Here is a 26,533-nt window from a genome sequence, read left to right as displayed (position 1 = left end):
AAAAACGCCAGTGGACAGGAACACATTCAAAACTAATTGCTCTTGAGAAAAAACGCAAAGGAAAAAAAATCGCCAGTGGGTGGGCGCCCTAAGGCTGTAGATGTAATGCTAAAAAAAAAAAATACAGTACTGTGTAAACATTTGAGATAAGTGTAAAAAAAAATGCTGCAAAGTAAGAATTGTTTACAAAAATATAAAAGCACTCAAATTTCTTCTGCAGCAGGACCCCAAACATGCAGACAATGTCATAACAACTATCTTCAGTGTAAAGAACAAGGAACCCTGATCTCAACATCATCCAGTTAGTCTGGGATTACATGGAGAAAGAAGGATTTGAGCAAGCTCAATCCTCAGTTCTTCAAGAGGTTTGGAAAAACCTCCCTGCAGAGTTCCTTCAAAAACTGTATGCAAGTGCACCTAGAAGAACTGATGCAGTTTTTGAAGACACCGGGTGGCCACACCAAATACTGAAATGAATTAGATTTCACTTTTTATTTATTTACATAGAATTTTGTAAATTGACATTAAAAAAAAATACTATAAATGGGAATCTGTTAGCTGGGACAGGCTGTCCAAACTGCAGGCATCGTGTTATAGAGCAGGAGAAGCCGAGCAGACTGATATATAGTCCTAGAGGGAAAGATTCAGTAGAACTTGTATTTTAATTAGTTAAACCTCTGCATATTCTGAGCTGAACAGTCCAATGGGCGGAGCTATCAGTGACTGACTGCTATCTGTATATGACAGTACATACAGGGGTAGTTATCAATCACTAGTAGCTCCGCCCATTGGACTGTTCAGCTCAAAGTGTGCAGAGATATAAATGAATAAAATACGAGTTCTACTGAATCTTTCCCCCATAAAACTATATACAATCTGCTCGGCTCCTCCTGCTCTATAACATCATGCCGGCAGTGTGGACAGCATGTTCCATCTGACGGATTCCCTTTAACACTTCTATTTCTGGAAGCATTATTACTTTGTAGCATTTTTTTCACACCTGTCTAAATCTTTTGCACAGTACTGTACATAGCTTTTAACTCGCACGGCTCTTGTGAATTCTCAACCAGATCCGTGCACAGAATTTTACTGGTTGACCAAAAGTCATCCAATTTTTTTACACTTCATGGTACAAAATGCAAGCTCTGTGCAGAAACTGAACCAGCAGAGGTTTGTGGGAGGTGTGAGGTCCAATCGCAAACAAGGAGGCGGCATCATTTTGGACACAGCTCTGGATAAACATGGACTATATGACATGCTGTACGTAAATTACAAATTTGTATAAGATAATTAAAGAAAGGTTTAAAAAAAAAAAAAAAAACACTTTACAAAACACTTATTTTAGCAAAATTGGATGCTTCGTTAATCTAGAATATACTGTAGTCCGTTATCCGTTGTATGTCACAACTGAGGAACGCTACAAGATATTTCTGTTACAAGGATCCAAAATGTAGCAAAGAAAACCCAAGTATTGTACGTATGACCAGAACAGATATGAATGACGTAATGGCCGGTGGTTAATGGTTATATCTTAAGGGGTGACGTGTTTTGGTGGACTTAGATGAGAGGATAGTTTTCACAGAAAAGATGACATATCAAGATAAGAAAATGCAAACGAAAAACTAAAATAAAAGTAACAAGCATAACAACAAAGTGATGAGATTGTACTGCACCTTCTTCCTGCTTTTGGCTAATTTCTGGGCCATCTGCTTAGCATGAAATAAACAGAGACAGGAATATGGTTAGAGAATAGGTTACAGATGCTCCTTCTAATCAGGGGACTATAGTGGGCAGCTATGTATAACGTAAGACAGAATCCAAGAGGCTATCAATATCAGCTGCGGTGCATTCGCTGGCATGGCAAATAAAGTTTAGTGCTGATTTTTTATGTACTTCGTAGTTGTGTTTTTGCTTCTTTACAGCTATTTGGCGTATATTAAGTTTAGCAATTAAAAACACAAAAGCCTTAATATCTTCAGAATTCACAGAAAAAAAAAAGAAAACTGGCCTGTATGAAATATGAACTTAACGGTAATGGAGACAACTCATATTAAAATATGGATGTAGCATTGTAAAAACGATGAAGATGCAGGGAATGTAACCCTTCATCCCTGAGCAGTGGGTGACAAAATTAGGAACAATACAGTTTTCTTAAAGGAGCTGTTTCACAATAGACATTGGTAGCTATTGAAAGGACAAGACCAATATGTGATGGGTGTCAGTGTGTCTGCTGTGACCCCTGTCAATCGCTAGAACAAACATGAAGGAACTCACAATGTCATATGGTCTCCTCTTAGCTCCATTTTATTCTAGTGATCGGTAAGGTTCATAGAAATCGGACACGGATTGGACAGTGGTGCCATATCCTAACAATATGCTACCGTTGTCTGAGATGAGACAATCCCTTTAACTATATGTTGAGAATGAGAATAGCCAAAGAGTTAATTAAGTATTAATACATTGAATAACTATTATTATACTTTATAACCATCTGCTTTGTTCAACTCACTTTTGAGGCATATCTATCTAAATACAACCAGATACAATTCTTTCTTAAGTTCGTAAAGCTGCATTCATCAAAATTCGGTTACATCAGGTAGAGGTACCTCTAAAGGGGTTTTCCAGGAAATATTATTGATAATCGGTTCTAAGGATAGGTCATCAATCAATCAATAGGGATCCACCACTTGGAATTCCTGGTGATCGGTGATTGGCTGTCAGTGCCGTGGGGCCAAAGGTTGTCTTTGGGGTTGGTGCATGAAATCTCAGAGGCAGCTTCACTCCCATTGAAATCAATGGGAGTGAAGCCTCCTGTTACACTTCTGGCTCCACATTGGGGTTGGAGCAGAAAGACTCGGAGATGGCTTTGCTCCCACTGATTTCAATGGGAGTGAGGTCACCTCTGAGACTTCCTTCACCAACCCCAATTATGATGATTGACCAGCACCGTTGCACCGACAGTGGGCCAAATGATTAGGTAATTGCCAGCAGATCCATGGTGATCAACTATTGATGACCTATCTCCAAGATATATCCTCAGTAGTATCTGCCTGGAAAACCTCTTTCAGTATGAAAGGTGGGCAACTCCCTCAAAGGAAGACTAAAGTTTGTCTGCAGGATTTTCTGCTTGCTCCCAAACAGCTTTAGGTGGTAATATCCTCCCACTTTTCTCTGTCAGATGTCTGAAGAAAGTATGGCTTTATCAGAGGGGGTGACTTATGACTGATCTCATATACCAACTACAGTAATGGGGGAGGGCTTCTGCTGCAGCAAGTAGCCTGACAGTCAAAGTCAGTTTTTTTGCTTGATTTGTTAGCAGAAGGCTGATCTTCTCGGACAGATATAGAAGACCTCTGTATGTATCTCAACAGTTTTTACTGCAATATTTCATAGGAGAGAATAAATCAAGAAAAGGATCATACTGGGGAAACTGCTGAGATTTGTGTGTCGGTTCTACATTCAACGTTCAGTTCTAATTGACTCATGCTATTTTTATGTTTGCTAATTAGACTGTGGTAAGATGAATCAGATGTTTGAGTACAGATCATTGGGTGATAACAGTATAATCTCTAAACACAGTAAGTGACAAGACGTTTAACCCCTTACCTTAATCCGACTGACTGCTTCTTGTGCTTGCATCATGCGCACATTCTTAGATGGGGTCTTGTCAGACAGTAGCTGAGTGGAGCCAAGGTAATTGGCAGCAAATATTATGCCATCAATTAAATCTTCCGGATCACAAGGTCCAGGGACTGGGAGAAAATGTATATATTTACAATCCAGCATTAAAACATGAACAAAAATTCTCAGCACATTATTAAAAAGTGCAGATGCAAAAAGAAAGGGTGCTTCTTGCACAAAAACATTTCTCAAATATTTACAATTAATGAACCGAAAATAAAAATGTTTATGGATTCCATTTCAATATCCACTGTTCTATCCTGGGATCACATGCTGTTATTAGATAACCTTCTAGAAAGCCCTGGATGCGAGGCATTTTCATGTAAAAACAGCCTCACATCACTGCGGGGTTCCCTTTATCCCAATGCTTTCAATGGGGCAGCAGCAGCGTCGGCCCCATTGAAAGCAATAGGAAAAGATTGTGATGCCCTGCTATGGCTGTGACAGCACATTAGTGGCAATGTGTATCTGAATGATACAAAAAGTATAAGGTCGCCTTCACACTCGGGTGATTTTCTCTCGCTGCGAGTGTGAGTGTAAGTGCATGATTATGAAACCAATGAATTTCAATAGTTTCATTCTCATTTGTGATGTTTTTACTCCTGCAATGCTGCGAGGTAAGTCCCCTCATCATTGAACATCCTGCCACTGCTGTCACAGTGTTTGGTGATAAGGGGACTCCGCGTGGGGATGAAGGAATCCCCTGCCACAGCTGTCACAGCATCAGCAAGATATCGTGATGTTCTCACTATATTTTCAATCGGGAGGGTGCTGCTACCGCTGTTCCCACTCGAAAAAGGTGAAACCCCTGGATGAAGGAATCCACTGCTGCAACTGTCACAGTTGCAGCAGGGGAACACAATCTTCTCCCATTGCTTTCAATGGGGCCGGCACTGCTGCTGCCGCCGGCCCCATTAAAAACAATGAGCGATATCGCAGAATGTTAGGACAGGCTGTGATTTTTTTAAACCTCGCGGGAGTAAAAACATGTGGTTTAAGTGAATATTGGTTTCATAATCATGCATTTTCATCCACTCTCACCCATGTAAAGGGGCTCTTAGGCTGGGTTTACGCGGGACCACTTTGCTGCGGAATTTCTGTGTGGCAAATCCGCCCACGGCTCCTAATCCTGGGATTGGCCAGCCATGTCCGCACAGGGAGGCCAATCCATCGCGGCAAATTCTTTTTTTCCCGTTACAGCATCACTCCTCTCTATGGGGAGAGAAAGCCGCAATGGAATGTCGGCGGCCGAACCGCTCCAAAAGCCACAACGAAATGCCGTGGGTTTTGAAGCTGCGGAGATCTGGCGGCTTCTCGGTGCGGCCAAGCTGCGAGATTTCCGCTGGATTTCCGTCCCCTGGGAACCCAGCCTTATACTTCTGGTCTCATTCAGCACTATGTTGCTTGGATATCTACGATATTGCCACTAATATGTGTGGTTGTGCTGCATATAAAGATATAGGATATTGAGCCTCACAGGGCATCTAATGGAGAATTAATATATTAACTTAAAGGGAACGTATTACGCTACTTTACTAACTAAAGCCACATACTGATATCAGATATTATGGCTAGAATACGATACGACCGGCCAAGTTCTAGTCACACATACACTAACCCCAGATTCAGCCCGTTATTATAAGGGCCCCACACCTTCAACAGAATTTCACAAAGTTTAGAATCCAATGGAACGAAAACTAAACTCAGCAGCAGCCACCGCCTAAGTAAACTAGGGGTCAGTGTTCTTCGCTTCCACTATTAAAGTTAAAACCCTGCTGCAAAAATGCATTTCTCCAGCAAGAAGGACTGGCGCGCATGTGGTGATAAATGCCCTGCAAGCTGGAGATAATAGCATGCTTTGGAAATAACCGTATTTTTATGACATGCATTTTCTCAGCTTCATGGTTAAGAAAGCAGAGCAGCATACATCCCAATCATCCTAACGACAAGATCCTGCCACTTAGTGATGGATGGATAGATGCACGGATTAGCAGTCAATGGGAAATTCATAGTCCAATGTTTTATACGATTTGTTTCTAGCAGAGACGGTCATTATCGGTTTTATCGCTTTCAGTTTAAGTAAATAGGAAGAAGTGGGTAGCATATCAAGTAACAGGAAAATTACATTACTATAGTAGCCCAGCTTGGTATTACACCTATTCACTTAAATGGGAACCTCAACTGTAATAACAAGCCTGGCCACTGTAGTGCAAACAGAGCTGTCCACTTCCTGCAGTAATCCGTTCAGTGCACGGGCATATCAGCCTGGCTAACGGCTAAATGGTGTGGTCCTGGGCGACCAACCTGTAATGATCTACTAAATTGATGGCCTAACCAGAGGATAGGCTATCAATAGTTTGCAAATGGACAACTCTTTTTTAAATATCACTAGTTATTTCTGGTCATTTATGATCAGATTCTTAAGGCCCATTTACATGGGGCGATGATCGCTCAAAAATTGCTAAAAAGTGATCGTTTGAGGAATAACCGTTGCATCTGAACGCGCGGCCATCATACACTGCTCGGGCACTGCTAGCTGATCGTTAAGTTCAGGCCAACCTAAAAATCGCCATTCAGCCTTATCAGCAGTTCTCTACGGGGAGTGCTGATAGCATTGTTTCCTGCTGGAGAACAAAAGAACTGAAAGCAGATAACAGCCCTCCGGCTATTAACTGCATTCAGCGAAAGCTTCATTTCCACACTTAATAGCTCTTAAGTAGCTAAGTAGCTACTTAATAGTTTATGCAAAATGATCCCTCGAAGCTGTCACTCAAACTGTCGTTTGAGCGATCATCGCTTTGTGTAAATGAGCCTTTACACTGGTTTGCGGTATTAGAAAGATCACAATGGGGGATACTAATCAATGCTGTCTGATATTTCGCAGTGTAGAGTTAAGACCCCTTTACCCAGGCTGACAGTAGCCATTCAAATGAGCACTAATCACTGAGATCAGCACTAGTTTAAATGGCCTTTTCACATGCCAGTGCTGACTTTTGTCTCCATCGCGGTCAGCCGCACGTCCCTCGTTCACCAGAATAGATATGCTGCCAACGATTATAATTTTTTCCTGCAGCAAAAGGGCTCCTACCCACTTGCGTTTTTTTAATGCTGCGATATTGCTGTGGTTTTTTTTTTATACGCGATTGTCAATGGGACTTTCGAATGTTAAAAATGCATCGCATGTTTGTGCTTTGCGAATTTTTCCGCCATGCGTTAACATTGGAAACTTCCCTTGACAATCGCATTTAAAAAATGCAGCGATATTACAGCGTTAAAAAAAAATTGGGTAAGAGCCCTAAACTACCTAATTAATCAATGAATGAGCTTGTTCATCAGCTGACTGGGGGCATATTTACACAGCTAGACGATTGTGCCCGATTATCGGACTGTGTAAAAGAGTCTTTAAAACAAGGCAGTCAGAAGACGCACTAAATTTATTTGGTTCACCCTGTGTGATACATTTAGTGCATGCTAGATATCGGTACTTAGTGTCAAAATTCTGATGCATGCTATTAATAAGTCTGGCACATTTTTAGATTTGGCAAAGAAATACACCCTGTTCTAGACACTTTTCAAAAGTGTCCAGCAAAGGGCAAAAGTGGCTAAAAAGTTAATTTTGGAAAGTATGGAAACATGGAAAGTATGCCATTTTTTTAGCATATATAGTAAGCGAAATCTGCTTAAAGATACCCAAGTAAGAAAACTCTAAGGGGCAGGGGGCTTGCTATGGGCCAATATAAGGAGTAATATCAGACTACAATAAGTACAGTCAAACCTCTGCTTTCAGACGGATTACCAACGAAACTAATCGGCCAAACTTGAAACCAATGAAACTAGAGGCAATTATTTCCATAGGAATTCATGTAAATCCAATGAATTCGTTCTAGACATTCCAATTTTTATGTTTCGAAATATAAGCCCTTCCCAAAAAATAAACCCTAGCTACACTACATTTAAAAAAAAAAAAAAATTTACTCACCTCGCAGGCAGAGTCCCCATCTCGCTCACTGCTCTCCAGGTGCTCCGGCCGGCTTCCGTGTCGGCTTTAGTACTGAAACACCATTCTCTTTCTGACATCGGTTGAATACCCAGCTTCCAGGAAGAGAATGCTGTGATTGGCTCAGGACCGCAGATTGATGAGCCAATCACAACCATTCAATGAATGACGACATGTGATTGGCTCATCAAGCACCGGCTATGATTGGCTGAACCACGGCGTTCCTGAGCCAATCACAGCATTCTCTTCCTGGAGGCTGAGTATTCAACCCAAGTTATTAGGAAGAGAATGGTGTTTCAACGCTGAAGCCTGCCGGAGCGCCTAGAGAGCCATAAGAGGGACAGGAGCGCCGCCTGCGAGATCAAGTGGGCCCACAGCGAAACTAGAAGCAGCCAGCGAAATTGGAGGCAAAATCCTGGCTAGAAAAATCGGCAAAACTAGAAACCGGTGAAAGGAGAAGACAATGAAAGTAGTGGTTTTACTGTATGATAAAAAAAAAAGCTGTGTAAATCAGGATAGAGAGAAAAGCGCCTAAAACAACAAGTAGTTATTACTAAATTCTTAGACAGAAACTCGCATAGATGTAGAACATAAAATATAAAACCTATAAACCTGCTGCAGTCCACATGTCATGTACAAGTGCAGAATGATGGCACAGGATACAAAGTAACAGCTGGCAGGTCTGGTTATTAATGCCTTATTCTTACCTTCCACGTATGTTGGGAATGAAGCCAGGCTTTTTCTGGACTGTAATTAAGACAAACAAGGTTTGTTTTAAACGCGAGCGAGACATGCGACAAGATAAAATAACACGACATCATGCATGTATCACACAAAAGACAGCAAATGCAGTCCAATGGTCGCTGGTTAGCAAAAATTAGATTGTTCTCAAACTATTAGCGGTTATTTGGGGATCTGTGCAAATACAGGTTTTATTAGAGTGTTTCAGTAAAGAGGGAATTGGGAGTTGTATCTGCAGGCTCCTGGTTTGACAGTTGGGTAATGCTTGCAAACACCGCATGCTACCTCGTGAAGCTACTGCCTAGGAGACTGTCAGAAGGTCACAGGATTTCCAGAGGCTGAAGCTGAAAGTACGGTAAAACATTTATAGAATTTATACATTTATTCTTGTGCACATTAAGCTGGGAGGAAAAGAAAACATTAATTATAAAGCAAGGTAAGCCAGTACATCAGGTGTTATCTATACCAAGCCTCAGCATATAATATATCCTAACCTGCTGTATACTCTACACCAGTGTCTCCCAAACTCAAGTCCTCATGAACCCCCAACAGGACGCATATTGGCCTTTTACTCCCCACTTCTACACGAGCCAACCTAAACAACCAATCACCGTGAATCAGCCAAACCAAATAACCAATCACCAAGAATCAGCCAACCCAAATAACCAATTACCGGGAATGAGTAAATCCAAACAACCAATCACCGGGAATGAGTAAATCCAAACAACCAATCAGGTTGCGAATGGTGTGGATTTGGGGAGTAATATAGATATATGCCAACAGGACAGGTCGTCAGGATTTCCTCAGCATTACACAGGTGATGTAATTATTGTCGGTGCTACAGGGGTTCTCTCTATAGGATATCCTGAAAACATGACCTGTTGTGTTAAGAAAATTGTAGATCAATGTATCAGTTAATTATTCTATATTGCATTGTAGAGCATGATACTAGTATGAGTAAGGGGTTAAATGTAACCCTTCTTTAGGCCTCCATGTCTTCTCAGGAAAGATGAGAGTCTACTAGACCCCCCATGTATGCATATCTATAGACAGGAAACTATAGACTACAGGGGGTAGGCCTGTAAAGCATTACATGCATTCCTTTCTCCTGAATTCATAATGGTCTCATTGTATGTAATAGATACACCCTAGAAGGTGTAACTTATGTTAATCATTTTTATTTTAGCCTATCATATATTCTATCCATTTTGGAGGTATATAATTTTTGCTGTGATGTCATTTAAGGTATATATACTTTGTCCACCTCAGAATAAAGTAGAAATCACTTGATACCACATAAGCTGGTTTGATTTGAATTTCTCCTGGGCTCAGACTTCTGCACGAGATCTGGGATCGTCTTCTCTTTTATAAACACATAAATTCTCCTTACATGTTGATCAGGACTGGAGTTTGGGAAACACTGCTCTACGCAGATAGAAGCCACAATGAACCACTTTAGGCTGATTCCACAAGGGCAAGAAAATCCCACGATTTTCGCCTGCTGCAGTAGTCAGTAAAAAAAGCAGAATAAGAAAACAATGATTTACAATGCTTTCATTCCCATCTGCGATGTTTGCACTGATGTGATGTTTAGGGGATAAACAATCGTGGCTTCCTCTAACTTTCTGCATGTGGTATTTTTCACAGCATCATAGAATGGTAGAGTTGGAAGGGACCTCCAGGGTCATCGGGTCCAACCCCCTGCTCAGTGCAGGATCACTAAATCATCCCAGACAGATATTTGTCCAGCCTCTGTTTGAACACTTCTATTGAAGGAGAACTCACCACCTCCCGTGGTAACCTATTCCACTCATTGATCACCCTCACTGTCAGAAAGTTTTTTCTAATATCTAATTTGTGTTTCCTCCCTTTCAGTTTCATCCCATTGCTTCTAGACTTTCCTTGTGCAGATGAGAATAGAGCTGATCCCTCTGCAGTGTGGCAAGCCTTCAGATATTTGTAGACAGCTATTAAGTCTCCTCTCAGCCTTCTTTTTTGCAAGCTAAACATTCCCAGATCCTTCAACCGTTCTTCATAGGACAGGATTTGCAGACTGCTCACCATCTTAGTAACTCTTCAAGATTCCAATTCCTCCCATTATGTATGTGCTTTTTTAATTTTTCTTGCCCAGATGTAGGACCTTGCATTTCTCCTTGTTAAATACCCTTCTGTTAGTCACTGCCCATTGTTCAAGCTTTTCTAGATCTTTTTGAATCCTCCTCTCTTCTCTAGTGTTACATATCCCTCCTAGCTTTGTGTCGTCGACAAATTTGATCAGTTTTCCATCAATTCCCTTCTCCAGATCATTTATAAAAAGTGTTGAACACCCCTGAGCCCAGGACAGAGACTTGTGGTACCCCACTTAATACATTGTTCCACTTGCAGCCATTTATGACCACTCTTTGAGTACGATCACCCACAGCCACTTGTGAATCCACCTATCAGCTGTCTTGTCAATCCCATATTTGGTCATTTTTTCAATAAGTTTGTTATGAGATACTTTGTCAAATGCTTTACTAAAGTCAAGATATACTATATCCACTGCATTTCCCTGATCACCCCAGTCTGTGATTCTGTCATAGAAGGATACTAGATTAGTCTGGCATGATTTGTTTGTTACAAACCCATGCTGGCTGTGGTTAATTACTCCATTTTTATCCAAGTACTTGCATACATGCTTTTTAATTTGTTCAAAGATCTTTCCCGTTATAGAAGTCAGGCTCACAGGCCTGTGGTTTCCTGGATCCACCTTCTACCCTTATTTGAAGATAGGGACAACATTTGCCCTTTTCCAATCTTCTGGGACTTCCTCTGTTCTCCAGGAATTTGCAAAAATTATTGCAAGTTGTTCAGCAATTACCTTTACTGCTTTCTTTAGTAGCAGGGGAGATTTTATCTTCCATGTATTCCTATGGAGGATTCTTTTTATTGCATCCCAACGCTACAAATGCGCATTGCAATGCGATTTTAACATTACAAAGTCCCATTGACTTCTGCGATAACAAAATCATGCGCTTTTCTCGATGCGATGCAAGATTAATCTCCAAAAAAAAAAAAGCATCACCGAGGCTGACAAATCGCAGTGAATAAAGATGCAATTTTGTTGCGATTTTCCCACAGCAAAATCGCAATCACCCATGTGGAGCCAGCCTTAAGGACAAAGCACAGTAAATTCATGGCGCTTGATCCTGGGCATTAAACCTGACCGATGGCAAAAATACAGTGCAGGATTAAAGTCTTTGCTCCGGCAATGAAGCAGGAGCAAGTCAGGTTCTCAGCTGTCGGACACAGCCTAGTACCCGGAAGAGAAGGGTGTTTTTTAAACACTTCTGCCTTCTCCTTTCTAGGCTACATGGCGCTCAATGAGTGCTCTATGTACTAAATGGTGAAAGCGGAAGTGTTAGTTTTGCTATACGATCCAGTGATCATGTGACTGCCGGGTGCCCCCTGCCATTGCAGAGCTGCAGGGTCCTAGACCCTGATCAGCTCTGTTAGTGACTATTGTCACTACAGGGGAATATTTTCCCCTGTAACTGGGGCTCCTATGGATTCTGCTCCCGTGGATGCCCCAGCTACAGTAGAAAAGTGTGAAATTGAAAAAAAAAGAGTAAGACAATGCAAATTACCCCAAGAGGTCTTATAGGACTTCATGGGGAACACATATGTTAAAAAATTTTTGTTGCAAAAATAAGTAAAAAAAAACAAACAGGATAAAATAAAAGGGGTTCCATATTAATATGCATGCTAAATCAAGTACTAAAACTTTGTAATACATAGTGTAAAAATTGTGCCTCCACTAACTTATTCAACATATACAGGGGGGCAGACTCTGTGAACCCAGCTCTACTGTTCTGTTTTGGCAGAATTTCAATACAATGCATATTCCAAAAATAATGATAATCCCTTTATTTATATAGCACATTCACATTACGCAGCACTTTGCATCCGGTTCTGTCCCCATTGGGGCTCACAACTTATATTCACCTAATTGTTTTTGTAGAGTGGAAGGAAACCGGAGTACCCGGAGGAAACCCATACAAACTCCATGCAGATATTGTCCTTGGTGGGATTTAAAACCAGGCCCCAAGTGCTGCAAGGCAACAGTGCTAACCTCTAAGCCACCATTAGCACAGAATCTATACTCCTCTTTTAAATAGTCTGCCCGGTAGAGCAACGCTAGTCCGGTCCTGAAATCGGTTGAATGCACCATTCATGTGACTGCTCAGCTACTCACTGGCATCACCAGTCATGTCCGTACGAATGGTATAGGACTGCTGAGGCCAGTGAACGACTGGGACCAAACTGGACTAAAGGCCATTTGAACAGAGAGTATCAGTTCATCTATTTTATTGCATTATCTGTTTTAAGAGGCCTTCACACTGGTGTTTTCCTTGCGTGTTCTTTCACGCGATTTTGCGGCTTTTTTACGCGAAAGTCAATAGGACTTTCTAATGTTAAAAACGCATCACAAAGCGTTTTTAACATTAGAAAAAGTCCTATTGACTCTCGCGTTAAAAAACACGCAGCACAAATCGTGTGGGAAAAAAAAACGCAAGAAAAACGCCAGTGTGAAGGCCCCCTTAATGGTGGACAACCGCCGCTTTAAATGTTAAAAGCAACTGAACCTCAGGTTTCCATTTTCTCTTTTTTTGGCCCGTTGAAAAGGTCAGAATGAAGGTTAACCGAAACAAACTAATGCCAATTACCTTTGAAAAAGACCAATTAAATCTTGGGGGGGGGGGGGGGGGGGGGCTAACGAAAAACACTTCCCCATGCCACTTCAAGGAATGACTTCGCAGAATAAAGCAGAGACCAACAGTAGTCTGAACAGACATTTAAAGACAAGACAATCTTTTGAAGCTTCTTCTTTTCAGCAACCAACCGATCTTTATGTGTGTTTCTCAGATTTCTTTAGAAGGAGTCTTACAGTCTTTTAAGGATCTTCAAATCAGATCTTTATCTGATTTTTTTTTCAGACATTTTCATTTAAGACGCACTTTTTTTTTTTTTCTTTCTCCAACAGGAATCTCAAAGTAGATTCTTTCTATTTTAAGTTATTTTTGAAATCTAGTACTTTGTGGAAGGGAAGTTTATTAATGACGGTGCTTAGTCTACGGTGACCTTTAAGCCAAAGAATCAGTAGGGGGGAGATTTGGAGAAAGTTCCTGATAATACTTTACAATCTATTCAACATTGATCACCTAAGTTTGATCTTAAAGTGGTGCAATTTATAATAATATACAGCTTGTACCGTCAAAGTGTTACACAAAACTAGATTTCACTCTTCGCCCGATTGTGCAGGGTGTAAGGCAAAACGGGCAAATTACGATCTTAGTATGGCTGTGTCCAAGCACTGGAGGTTACTGGACTGACTGGTTATATGTGATTAGGGATAAATTAAACTGCTCTGTACGTTTAGATCTTTTCATTTGCATTTAAGGGCCCATTTAGACCCAATGATTCTCGCTCAAAATTTGCTCAAAGCAGTCTTTTGAGCAATAGCCATTGCATCTAAATGCACAGACATCGTGCAGTTTTCATGCACGATTCGTTCCTCGCTCAATTCTAGTTTTCTAGAATTGAACGATGAACTCTTATCAGCGGTGCAGGAGGTTATCACAGTCGGCAGCGCTGATAAGATTTTTGCAGCCTGTGTCCCGTTGGTACTTCACAGCGGGACGAGAGCTGTAATCGCTGAGAACAATGCAGCTGTTTGCTTATGCAGAACAGCTGTATTGTTCGCCGAGTGATATAATAGTGGCGATGTCCCACTCTGCCTGCATAGCTCTTTAGTAGCTACTTAGCTACTATAGACTATGCAAAGATGATCGCTCAAAGTTGTCAGTCCAACTGGTGTTTAAACAACTTTTGAGCAATCATCTGTGAGTGTAAATGGGGTCATGGGGTCCTTATAGACAAGTTTGATTTGTCACCGGTAATGCTGTGTTTAGACGTAACAATTATAGTTCAAAAAATGGTTCAAGCAAGTGAAAGTGAACGATAATCGTCCACTTTTTATTCGTGGTTCATCTTATGCAGGCATAAAAATCATTGTTGGCTTGTTCGCTTGTAGTTCCGTTTAAGCAGCAATCGTTCAGTCCTTGTATTCGCTTTTAAAGGGACTGAACAATCCTCGTTTGAACGAGCCAACGATGCTTCTGCCTGTCTAAACAGGCTGCACGAGAGCCAATGAGCTAGTGGTGACGGCAGTCGCTTGCTCAAATAAGTACCGTCTCGTCTAAAAAAAAAAGTATAACTGGTTTGTTCAAACAAGAATCGTTCAGTCCCTGTATAAGCGAATGCAAGGGACTGAATGATTGCTGTTTAACCCCTTAAGGACCAGGCTGTTTTGTACCTTAAGGACTAGACACTTTTTGGGGATTTTACCCATGTGGTGGTTTAACTGTCATATTTTTTTTCCTTCAGCTACTAAAATTATTTTTGCAGCTTTTTTTTACCATGACATTTATGGCAACTTTTTAAATAACTTTTTCACAGACTTTTTTTTTCAGTTTCTTAGCTTTATTGGGGTTAAAAAGCTAAAAAAAAAATTAACATTTATATATATATATTTTTAAAAAAAAATTGTATATTTACGCTAAACTAAAGTATAGGAACGGGTTCCTCATCTTTTCTCGATGTTTTGATATATAATATTATGGTTTTGGATTACAGAGTGCATCGGCAATGGTTTTGGTTGGCTTAGGCTTTGGGTTATTTTCCTTTCTATGTATATATTTTTATTTTATTCTGTAATTTCATTTTACTTATTTATGTAGCTGGGGCATCCACAGGAGCCCCAGTTACAGGGAAAACATTCTCGACGTGACAATAGTCACTGGCAGAGCTGATCAGGGTCTGCTAGGACCCTGCAGCTCTGCTGTAATAGGAGGCATGAGTCGGTAACATAACCACCGGCTCACGCAGTGAAAAAAACATTTCCACTTTCACTTTTTAGTGCATAGCACTCATTGAGCACTGTGTACTAGGAGAATGAGAAGGCAGAAGTGGTTAACAACTGCTTCTCCCTTCTCCTTCGGGTTCTCAGCTGTGACTAAGCTGATTACCCAACCAGCTCCTGCTTGATTGCAAAAGCAGGGGCTTTAATCTTGCGCCTTATTTTTACTATTGGCCGGGATTAAAGTCCAGGACCAAGCGCCGTATACATCGCTTGGTCCTTAAGGCGTTAAACTGAACGATTAGCGAAGGAGCTTAACTTGCGTTTAGACTGAACAATTATCGTTCACTTTCACTCGTTTGAACCATAATTGTTATATTTAACAGGACTTTTTTTTTTCTCTCTCCACAGCAAATTAAATAAGTGAAAATCCTTTTTTTTTTGCTCGCCGCCTTTTCTTCGAAACGTTATTTTCTTTTTAAAACTTTTAAAGACTAAATTGAAGGAGCTTTCAGCGAGACTTAACAAGATCTGTACAAGATGTTAGATTAGGGTTTAGAAGGAGCGCAGGGTGGACAAGCTCAAGTATGTCTATCCTCTTCTTCCATGGGCAGGGTCTACCTATGTAAGCGTGAACGACAAAGCTGCTTCAAGTGTCATAAAATATGGAGAGTTGAATAAAATTCATCAGACACACCTGCCGGTAAGTAAACCTACCTCTTTATTAGAAGAGGATTCTGCTGAATCGCAGGCATTCTGATGATGTCGGTTTGTGGATTCCGCTCCCTGCGTGGAAGAATCAGGAGATGGAGACTAAAGAGTAAAAAAATAAATAAAAAACACCAAAAAGAAAGTGTTAATGATCTACCAAATGGGACAAAGATTGCCTTAAAATTATTATTTTTACTAATGCAACTATAGAACTTGCTCTATCTTGTGCGTTTGCGCACCAAGGAGCCCCATAGAGGACTATGAGAGGTGCAAAAATACGCACATCTGCCTGCACAGGAATACGCTAAATGCAGTGTATACCTGTAATCACTGACACCCCATTAGCCTAATAAGCCCTTTAAATCAGAGCGGGGTGATTCCCCTACCCGTGTGAACAAGCGCTGCCTGCGCAAAAAGGCTCAATATTTGCACAGGCACAAGTGCAAAATACACTCATTCACGGCACAAAGAAAAACGAGCATGAGTGAGCGTATTGCGTAACACACTTGTGTCTGTTGGAGCCCTAACTCTCCATCACACTGAATGGATTTCACTTTAAAGGGTTTCGACAGATGGGTTCAAAAAAAAAAGGGAGACTGAACCAGTTGAAATCAATGGGTTCTATTCTTCGCGGCGTAACACGTTCATCGGTTAAAGCCCTAAGCCAAATCAAACATGCTGTTATATAAAATGTGCTCATCTGATAGGACCCATGTAGAAGGAGGCGGCCAACTCTGTAGAGGAGGCGGCCAACTCTGTAGAGGAGGCGGCCAACTCTACAGAGGAGGCGGCCAACTCTACAGAGGAGGCGGCCAACTCTACAGAGGAGGCGGCCAACTCTACAGAGGAGGCGGCCAACTCTACAGAGGAGGCGGCCAACTCTACAGAGGAGGCGGCCAACTCTACAGAGGAGGCGGCCAACTCTACAGAGGAGGCGGCCAACTCTACAGAGGAGGCGGCCAACTCTACAGAGGAGGCGGCCAACTCTACAGAGGAGGCGGCCAACTCTACAGAGGAGGCGGCCAACTCTACAGAGGAGGCGGCCAACTCTACAGAGGAGGCGGCCAACTCTACAGAGGAGGCGGCCAACTCTACAGAGGAGGCGGCCAACTCTACAGAGGAGGCGGCCAACTCTACAGAGGAGGCGGCCAACTCTACAGAGGAGGCGGCCAACTCTACAGAGGAGGCGGCCAACTCTACAGAGGAGGCGGCCAACTCTACAGAGGAGGCGGCCAACTCTACAGAGGAGGCGGCCAACTCTACAGAGGAGGCGGCCAACTCTATAGAGGAGAGCAGTTGGATCTCTGAATCTATAAGGGCGCCTTCACACTGGCGATAAAAAAAAAAAATCGCACCATTTTCATGTGATGCGTGAGTGAAAACGCAGGATTACGAAACCAGTGATTTTCAATGGTTCCCATCACATTAGCGATGTTTTCACTCCAGCGATGTTGCGATAAAACAAACGTAGAAAGAAAGGACGTGCCGCAATTTTTTAAATCTCCCATGTTTCCCTATGGAGCCTCCTTTTCATTGCATTGCACAAACTCGCGATTTTTGTGCGATGCGTTCTTAACATTAGAAAGTCGTATTGACTTTCATGCTAAAAAAACTGTGGCAAATATCGCATGAAAAAAAAAAGTGCAAGAAAACCGCAAAAGGCAGCGATGTTTTTGCGAGAAAAAAAATGTGCTGACGCTCAAAAATCACAGTAAATAGGATGCGATTTTACCGCGACATCGCGATCGCCAGTGTGAAGGAGCCCTCAAATGACATAATATATAGAAAGAAAAATAATTAGCACATCGTTTTACACCTGCTTTAGATAAAAACTGGCGGCCGCTTTCCTGATGTAATGGGTTAAACACACCCCGTCTGGCTTCCGTCGCTGCTTGCGGGAAGAACACAATGCTGCTACATTTTTAATCTAGAAGAATACTGAATTTGTAATTTTCTTTTTACGGTTGAACTCTAATGTGCGGCTTGGAAGCGAAGTTTATGTGCTTCTGCTTTGCATGATAAGTAGCGGCAGTCTACAATCAGATGTTCTGTTCGTTGAGTAAAGCTTCTATTAGTCGGAATGTACTAATGACCGCTAAATGTGACAGTTTACAGATGTAGCAGAGCTGAACTGGACACAATTTATGTAGAAGCTGGAATTTATTATGGATTGTGGGGAGGAACACATCTTATTCACAAACGGCGCACGCAGTGTTCCGGGACGCCATAAGGGGGCAATATCAAGTGGGTGCAGGAGATTCTGAGGGGGTTTACTTAGAGACCTATAGATGACAAATTCCCTTTGGCCTCACTGACTTCTCTAATACAAGGGGGCAATGTTTTCACAAAGTAGCCTTCCTGGCAGGTTTTCTTAGAACAGCTCCTATCGATAACTACGCGGCGGTACAACATAAAAAGCCGTAATCAGACTGTTTTTCCAGCTTATATTCTTACTTACTGAACTAATAAAAAAAGACACCGCGCTAAGGGCTTAAACACATGGAGGCGTGATAATCGCGGCCATATGAGGGGACTAAACAAGACCATTGATTTCAATAGGAGTTCAGTGGTTTTGTTTTCACTGCTGGGATTCCTCGCCCTTGAATACTACGGCCATAAAAAGATAGGACCCGCCTGATGCTTCGCGCACGTAGGGAGTCCATGCGGGGAAGATCAGGCAGCCGCCATCTTCCCGCCTCTTTTTTCAAAATTCTGCACTCTGACGTGGAGTTTGAACTGCCCGCGAGGGAGAAGAGATTCCCCTCATTCAGGCGCAACTATGCTCTGTGTGGCGAGTGTAGCTGCGCCTAAGGTGGGGGGGAATAAGCCCTTAGAGCGAAAACACATTGCCCGCGGCGCAACTATGCTCGACAGTACGAAGCGCAGCTGCATTTGAACAAGGGAGATTCTCTCCGAACTCCAGCAATTGGTCTCCTGACTTCCCAGATGTTTACAGACTATTGTAAAAAGAAGAGGGGATACCACACAATGGTAGACATGGCCCTGTTGCAATTTTTTTGACATAGCGTAAAAGGTCGCGGGTACCTGTGTCATCGTCTAGCGACGACATGGGAAAAGCAGGGATTTTAAAAAAAAACAAAAAAAAACTACTGCGCATGTCTTGACAGCTCGCCGTGTGCACCATCCACAGTTCAGAAAAGAAGAAGGTCAGGTATGCACGGACACCGGCTAGGCACAGGGTCAGATTCCGCTGCGGGCTCCCGCATGTGGAATCCGACCTGGTCGTGTGCAGGTGGCCTAAAAGCAGCATATTACAGAGCAAATGATGCGGAGCAGATTAATATATAGCTATAAGGGGAAAGATGCACTGTAACTTGTGTTTTATTCATTTAATCTCTGCTCATTCGGAGTTTAGAGGTCCAGTGGGCGGAGCTATCAGTGATTGGCAGCCACCTCCTGTATGTACAGTTATACACATAGCTGTCAATCACTGGTAGGACCGCCTACTGGACCTTTAAGCTCAGAATAAGCAGAGAATTAGATCAATATATTACAGGTATACATGGTTTCGATGTCTATTTTAAGGCTCCCTGTCCACGACCAAGGCTGAAAATCACTAGCGGGGAGCGCTGACAGGTCTCCGAGGTGAGCCTATCTCACCTTGCGGCAATCGCAGCATACCGCGATTTAAATCCCACGGGTGGAGAATTGCTAGGATTCTCCACTCATGAATGCCGTCACTGCACTTTCCATAGCAACCCTATGGAAAGCTTCACAGGGTGTGATACGCCGGCGATTAGGCTGCCTGTCCACGGGCATTGTGGTATCCCGCGGCGGATCTCCACCGCGGAGCCGCTGCCCGGGAGCAGGAGCCGACAGATGGATCTCCGCTGTCAGCCTATCTGACAGATAGGCTGACCGCAGAGAATTGCAGCATGCAGAACAGGGGGCTGGCGCTTTCCATAACAATGCTATGGAAAGCTTCAGATAGCCTGATTCGTTGGCGATTTACTGCCGGCGGCCAGGGGGGCCTAAAACAGGCTGTAATATTGGAAACACGAGCCATGTAAAATTTGAAAGAAGCCATCACTCAAAATAATAGGCTTACATACTACAAAAAAATGATCCCGCCAACATCATTCGTATCTGGAATTCAAATTGAAGGGGTGAAATCTGCGGCAGATCTGCACCGAAACCTGCAGGAATCAGCGATGTGTGAATGCAGCCAAAGACAGACTTCCTAATCATTTGGCTAATGTTCTTGTTGTGCAGTATGCATTAACAGCGCGAGGGCTATTCCCCTGAGACTGACTGTTACAGACACTCTGGGATGAAGATTTCTCTGTTCCTTTCTTATCATCTTGAAGACTCTAGTGTTACAATCTTCAGTTCATGGCATTTAGAAAACTGCAATATCAGAAAACCTAGTTGGCCATGAGACACTTTGCAGGTATCCAACTCATTTCTGTGCACCCAGGCATTATCTGTGCTGTAAGAGATGGGTACGAGGGGCATTAAAAGAGGTATAGGGGCGAGGGATGAGAACATTATCCTCCCACTATATAAGGCACTTGTCAGGCCCCACATGGAATACTGTGTACAATTCTGAACACCGGTGCTCAGGAAAGATGTTACAGTGCTGGAGGGGGTTCAAAGAAGGGCAACTAAACTAATAAACAGAATGAGAGGACTGGAATATCCAGAGAGGCATCAAACCTGGGATTATTTACCCTGGAAAAAAGACGGCTAAAGGGCGACCAAATAACTATGTATAAATACATGAGGGGACAATACAAGGATCTCTCCCATCATCTGTTTATACCCAGGACTGCGACAGTAACAAGGGGGCGCCCTCTACGTCTAGAGCAGGGGTGGGCAATTAATTTTCCCATGGGGCCACATGAGAAATTGGAATGGTTTTAGAGGGCCAGACCAACATACGAAGGCTCCATGCACATTGCTATGCACGCCTATCAAAAAACCCTCTATCAGGATCTCCGATCTCCTGCAGCCAACAATCAGGTTCTGTGAGATCTCTAGTAGAGGCATACGTGTGGTGTCATCTGTATATGTCAATCATCCACGCATCTATATTTGTTCAAATAGCTGATTGGTCGGGCTCCTGAACGACAGACCCTGGGGGATCAACTATTGATGACCTATCCTGATGATAGGTCATTAACCCCTTAATGACGCGGGCATTTTTCTTTTTCAATTTTCGTTTTTTCCTCCCCCCTTTAAAAAAATCATAACTCCTTTATTTATCCATCCACGTCGCTGTATGAGGGCTTGTTTTTTGCGGGACGAGTTGTATTTTTCAATGGTGCTATTTAAAGTACCATATAATGTACTGAAAAACTTTTAAAAAATTCTAAGTGGAGTAAAATGAAAAAAAAACGACATTTTGCCATCTTTTAGTGCGTCTTGCTTCTACGGCGCACAAATGGCAACAAAAACGACATGATAACTTTATTCTATGGGTCGGTCCGATTACTACGATGCCAAACTTGTATAGGTTTTTTTTTACTATACTCTTTTTTTTTTTTAAAGACATAAAATGTTTTTCAATTATTTTCTGCGGTCATTTTGTGCGCGCAATAACTTTTTTATTTTTCCGTCGACGTAGTTGAGCAAGGTTTCATTTTTTGCGGGATGTCCTGTAGTTTCTGATAGTACCGTTTTGGAATACATACGACTTTTTGATCGCTTTTTATTGCGTTTTTTCTGGGAGACAGGGTAACTAAAAAAATGCATTTCTGGCGTTCTTCATTTCTTTTTTCGAACGACGTTCACCGTGCGGGAAAAATTATGTGGTACTTTGATAGTTCGGACTTTTACGGACGCGGTGATACCAAATACATATTTTTAATTTATTATTTAGATTTTTTAATAATAGATATGGCAAAAGGGGGGTGATTTAAACTTTTACAACTTTTTTTTTTTTCAATTAAAAAAAAACTTTATTGATTTTTTTTTTTACTTTACTTTGAAGTCCCCCTGGGGGACTTTAAGATGCGATGCTTTGATCGCTCCTGCAGTATGACGTAATGCTATAGCATTACGTCATATTGCTTTTTGACAGGCAGCCTATGAAGCCACCCCACGGGGACGGCTTGATAGGCAGTCTGCTAAGGCAGCCCTGGGGCCTTTCATTAGGCCCCCGGCTGCCATGACACATGCACGGCTCTCCCGATCTCACCGCTGGGGGGCCGTGCGGGACCCCCGAACATCGTTTGGGGGATTTAAATGCCGCTGTCAGAATTGACAGCGGCATTTAAATGGTTAATAGCCGCGATCAGCCGCGCGGCCGCTCGCGGCTATTGCCCGCGGATGTCAGCTGTTATAAACAGCTGATGCCCGCACTGTATGAAGAGAGATTGCATCGCAACCTCTCTTCATACATACCCCGACGCTCCATGACGTACCAGGTACGTCATTGGTCGTTAAGGGGTTAATAGTATTTCCCTGAAAGACCCCTTTGAGGCTGCATTCAGACGAACGTATACCGGCTCGGTTTTCACACCGAGCCGATATACGTTGTCCTCATGTGCAGGGGGGGGGGGGAGACTGGAAGAGCCCAGGAGCAGGAACTGAGCTCCCGCCCCCTCTCTGCCTCCTCTCCGCCCCCCTGCACTATTTGCAATGGGGAGAGGTGGGCCGGGGGCGGGGCTACATACCGAGAATTAGCTGCTTCCCGTTGCTGACACCGGACTCTTTGCGGGCCGGTCCGAGCTATTCAGCGGGCCGGATGTGGCCCGCGGGCCGTGCTTTGCCCAGGTCTGGTCTAGAGGAAAGAAGGTTTCATCGCCAACACAGAAGGGGGTTCTTTACTGTAAGAGCAGTAAGACTGTGGAACTCTCTGCCTAAGGGCGTGGTGATACATATTTGGTATCGCCGAGTCCGTAAAGGCCCGATCCATCAAAGCAACACATTATTTACCCCAAACTGTGAACGTCATAAAAAAAAGCCAGAAATGCGCTTTTTTGGTCACCCTGTCTCCAAGAAAAAATGCAATATAAAGCGATCAAAAAGTCGTGTGTATTCCATCGGGCACTGGGGCCTCGTACAACTATGTGGACTGAAAAATCAAAAATCTATTGCACGCGGAAGGTGGTGGCAGAAAATAATTTTAAAAAATTAAAATATCTTTGAAGAAAAATACAAGTAGTAGAGCAAAAAAAAAGGATATATGTTTGGCATCGTCGTTCTAATACTGACCCATAAATAAAGTTATTATGTCACTTTTGTTGCGACATAACGAAAGACGTCGGAATTTCCTTTTTTTTCCCCATTTCTCTCCACTTGGAATTTTTTTACGTTTTCCAGTACATTATATGGTACATTAAATAGCACCATTGAAAAATACAACTCATCCCGCAAAAAACAACAAGCCCTCATACAGCGACGTCGATGGATAAATAAAGGAGTTGTGATTTTTAAGAGGGGGTAAGGGGGTGAAGGAAAGAACGAAAATGAAAAAACGGAAATAAGCTTGGTCACTAAGAGGTTAAGGCTTCACAGCAACTTTGCCTACTTCTCTACTGGTTGTGCCATTATGCCTTGTCAACCTGCGGTGGTTACATCTACAATGCATTGCGCCCACCTAGTCGTTACAATGTAACATGGTCGCAGCATGTGTCACCAACTAGATGCAACCTTTACAATGTTTATTGTTTAAAAGAACTAACCAAAGCTGGACATAGCGTTACACTTTCCTTCTACACAAATAGCGGTTTTTAGAAGTGCATTTTCTCACTTAAGAACTGTTCCTGTAAAAACACTAAAACCAACAAGAACTCTTCACAGTCATACTGACAGCATTCACACTGTATCTATACTGCGCTTTTAAAGATATAGCCTAAATATCAGATCCCAACAAGAATACACAGACTGCCATCAATCAGTCCTGCGTTCTAAGAGGTCAGCAAAGAATTTAAAGGGGTTTTCCCAGGGAGAATACTATTGACGACCTATCCTCTCCCAGACAAAGGGGCGATGAATAACACAATCTGGATTAAAAGGGGCTTTCCAGGACTTTCAAAAACTCGGCAGGGAATGTGGATCTGAGAATCTGGAGCCAAAGTGGTTTAGTGGGAGCAGGGGAGCATTCAGAGGGTAAATACTGCATAAATTATGTTATTTCATTCCCTGCCTCCTTGCCAATTTTTGAAACATCTCAGAAAATCACTTTAAAGCTACATGAATGGGCTACAACACAAAGATCTGATACCCACTGGCAACAGCCATGACTGGAGATAGCTGTGAAAGAGGCCGTTTAACCATTTAGAAGCCACAGTCAATGGAATGCATGACACCTAAGCAGTTAGACAGATAGGGGGCCCCATCAGCTCCATGATGTGATTGCGGAGTGCTGATGGGCTGTTCTAGCAGCCTGGGAATTAATGAAGCCTGCCTATGTCAGGGCTTAGAGGTACAATATGCTGCAATACAAAAGGTACTGCAGTATATTGTACAAGTGAACAAACCATCAAATGTACAAATCCTAAAGCAGAACAAACAAAACTTGAAAAAAGAATTAATACAAAAAATGAAGCCTTTTTCCTGTCTAAAACAACATAATTGGTTTTAACGCATCCGTTAAATTCCTATTAAAATGTCACACTTTTTATCCTGAACGTAAAGGTCGTGAAAAAAATAAAAGTTGCACGCTGCAAAAATTGCATATTTTCTTGTCACCTAGTTTCTTAAAAAAAAAAATCGATCATTGTATGCACTTAAAAAATGATACCAATAAAAACAGCTCGCCCTGCGTAAAACGAGTACAGGCCCATTGATGGAAAAATAAAAGTTATGGGCCTCAAAATTCAGCAGCAAGGAACACTTTTATTTTTAAAAATAAAATTGTATTTATTAGAAGTAGTAAAACATGAAAAAAAACTATATAAATTTGGTATAGCTGTAATCGTCATTTTTACTACACCATAAACTCCATAGTAACTAAAGGCAGATAACAAATGAGCAATTACATTGTATTCATTTCAGCACACTTCAAGTATATAAAAAAAAATTGCACTACATTGTATGGAATATTGAATGGTTCTATTAAAAAATACAACTAGTCCCATAAAGAAATAAGTCCTCATATGGCTACATTACTGGAAAAGTAACAATGTAGCTCTTGGAAAGAGTTGATGAAGAAGAAGAAAAAAAAAAAAAATCTATAAAAAAGTGGAAATTAACTCAGGAGCGAAGGGGTAAGAACTGTATATGTGCCTTATAGCATTCTTCTGGATGTCCGGTTGGCTCCAGGTGTATCAGACAATGAATTATACGTCTCCCTACACTGTCCTTTCCTTATCACAGGCACATCGCCATTGGGACTCTTTCCCATTGGAGAGCCAGTCCTCACTTTTTAGGGAAAGGCAACACATCCCTATACAAGTGGATTGGCCATGTAACAGGTCCCACATAGCAACAGATTGGGAATTAGTGAGATAGTAAGTTCTCAATTCTCAAGAATTCTGTTCATTCTAGAAGCATTTTCAATAGTAACAATCCCCATAATTCAATATGTCTTCATTATTATCCTACACAGTTTTTGGAGACTTACTAGAAAGGAAAGTATAAGTTATATATAGGCAGTGTCACAGAGCGAGAAACCCAGGGGTAATCTATTACTTCACACTGTGCACTTACATCTTCATCACGATATTCAGCTTGGTAGCTCCAAAAATTCTCCATTGCTCTAGTATGGGGGTTCGAGTAAAGAAGCAGCAGGTGTTCTCGGGAGCATGCAGGATAAACTGCTCTATTTCTATGGAGGTTCTCGTACAACAACTCAAGATAGGACAAGGTAATCGGAGACGGGTGACGCCACAGTTATTTCAGAGCTGATCAATTACTTTCTTGTAAATTTTACATGACTCGGATACTTTTCAACAGCCGGCAATAGACAAACATGCGTGCCCTCCTTTGTATATAGCTACTATACATATCCTATAGTGGAAAATTCAACAAACTATCAAAAAGTTATTAAATTGTTCTGTATAGCTCGGAAACAAAAATAAAAGAGGTTGTTTGACTTTGTAAACCGTATTCTGCAGATTAAACGGGTTACTTTTAAAAATAATTTACTTCTGGCTAAATTTTAAGAAAACTATTGCAAAAATGCACTTATGCCATTAACTTGGCCAGCACCGTGTATACATGTAACTGACTCAATAACAGTTACCCCTGGTAGGTAGATATTTGTGGGACAGATGAATGCCGATGACGAGCATGTATTTAGCAAAGGACTAGGGGTTTTTCCAAAAGGAGTTGTACGGAGAGGGTCCTCCAGGTCCTCGGCTGTGGCTAACCGCCGAGGACCCGACCTTCTCCTGCTGGATTGCGGGTGCAGGAACCTTAACGCATTCTTATTAACCTTTTTTATTAAGCCTAGGACCAAGTGCCTTAAATGTACAGTTCTTGGTCTTTTAATGGGTTAAATGACCCATTGATGCAATACAGCAGCATGGGTCCTCACCACTCTGATCCCGGAAGATGCTGCAGTTTCCTGTGCCAGTCACTGTATGAGTGACTGC

General features: G+C 42.1%; 1 protein-coding gene across 3 annotated transcripts in view; it reads right to left on the bottom strand.

Moving 5' to 3' along the window:
* The window catches only part of APBA1 (amyloid beta precursor protein binding family A member 1), a 138,196-nt gene that overhangs the window by 35,311 nt on the left and 76,352 nt on the right, over positions 1-26,533 (bottom strand). For 2 of the 3 annotated variants that reach the window (XR_010792874.1, XM_066604191.1), the window contains exons 3-6: positions 16,035-16,130; positions 8,386-8,425; positions 3,607-3,752; positions 1,674-1,706 (exon numbers count right to left, since the gene is read on the bottom strand). Coding sequence is in view for 2 of the 3 variants with exons in the window: in XM_066604191.1 (XP_066460288.1) it covers positions 1,674-1,706; positions 3,607-3,752; positions 8,386-8,425; positions 16,035-16,130 (315 nt within the window). In the remaining variant the exon portion in view is untranslated. The remainder of the gene's footprint in view (positions 1-1,673; positions 1,707-3,606; positions 3,753-8,385; positions 8,426-16,034; positions 16,131-26,533) is intronic. The other variant, XM_066604192.1, reaches the window with a different exon arrangement.

Source organism: Eleutherodactylus coqui, chromosome 5 (genome assembly GCF_035609145.1).
Source record: "Eleutherodactylus coqui strain aEleCoq1 chromosome 5, aEleCoq1.hap1, whole genome shotgun sequence".
Classification (NCBI taxonomy): domain Eukaryota; kingdom Metazoa; phylum Chordata; class Amphibia; order Anura; family Eleutherodactylidae; genus Eleutherodactylus; species Eleutherodactylus coqui.
Note: the sequence above shows the minus strand (reverse complement) of the source record. Positions and strands in the feature narration are given on the sequence as shown.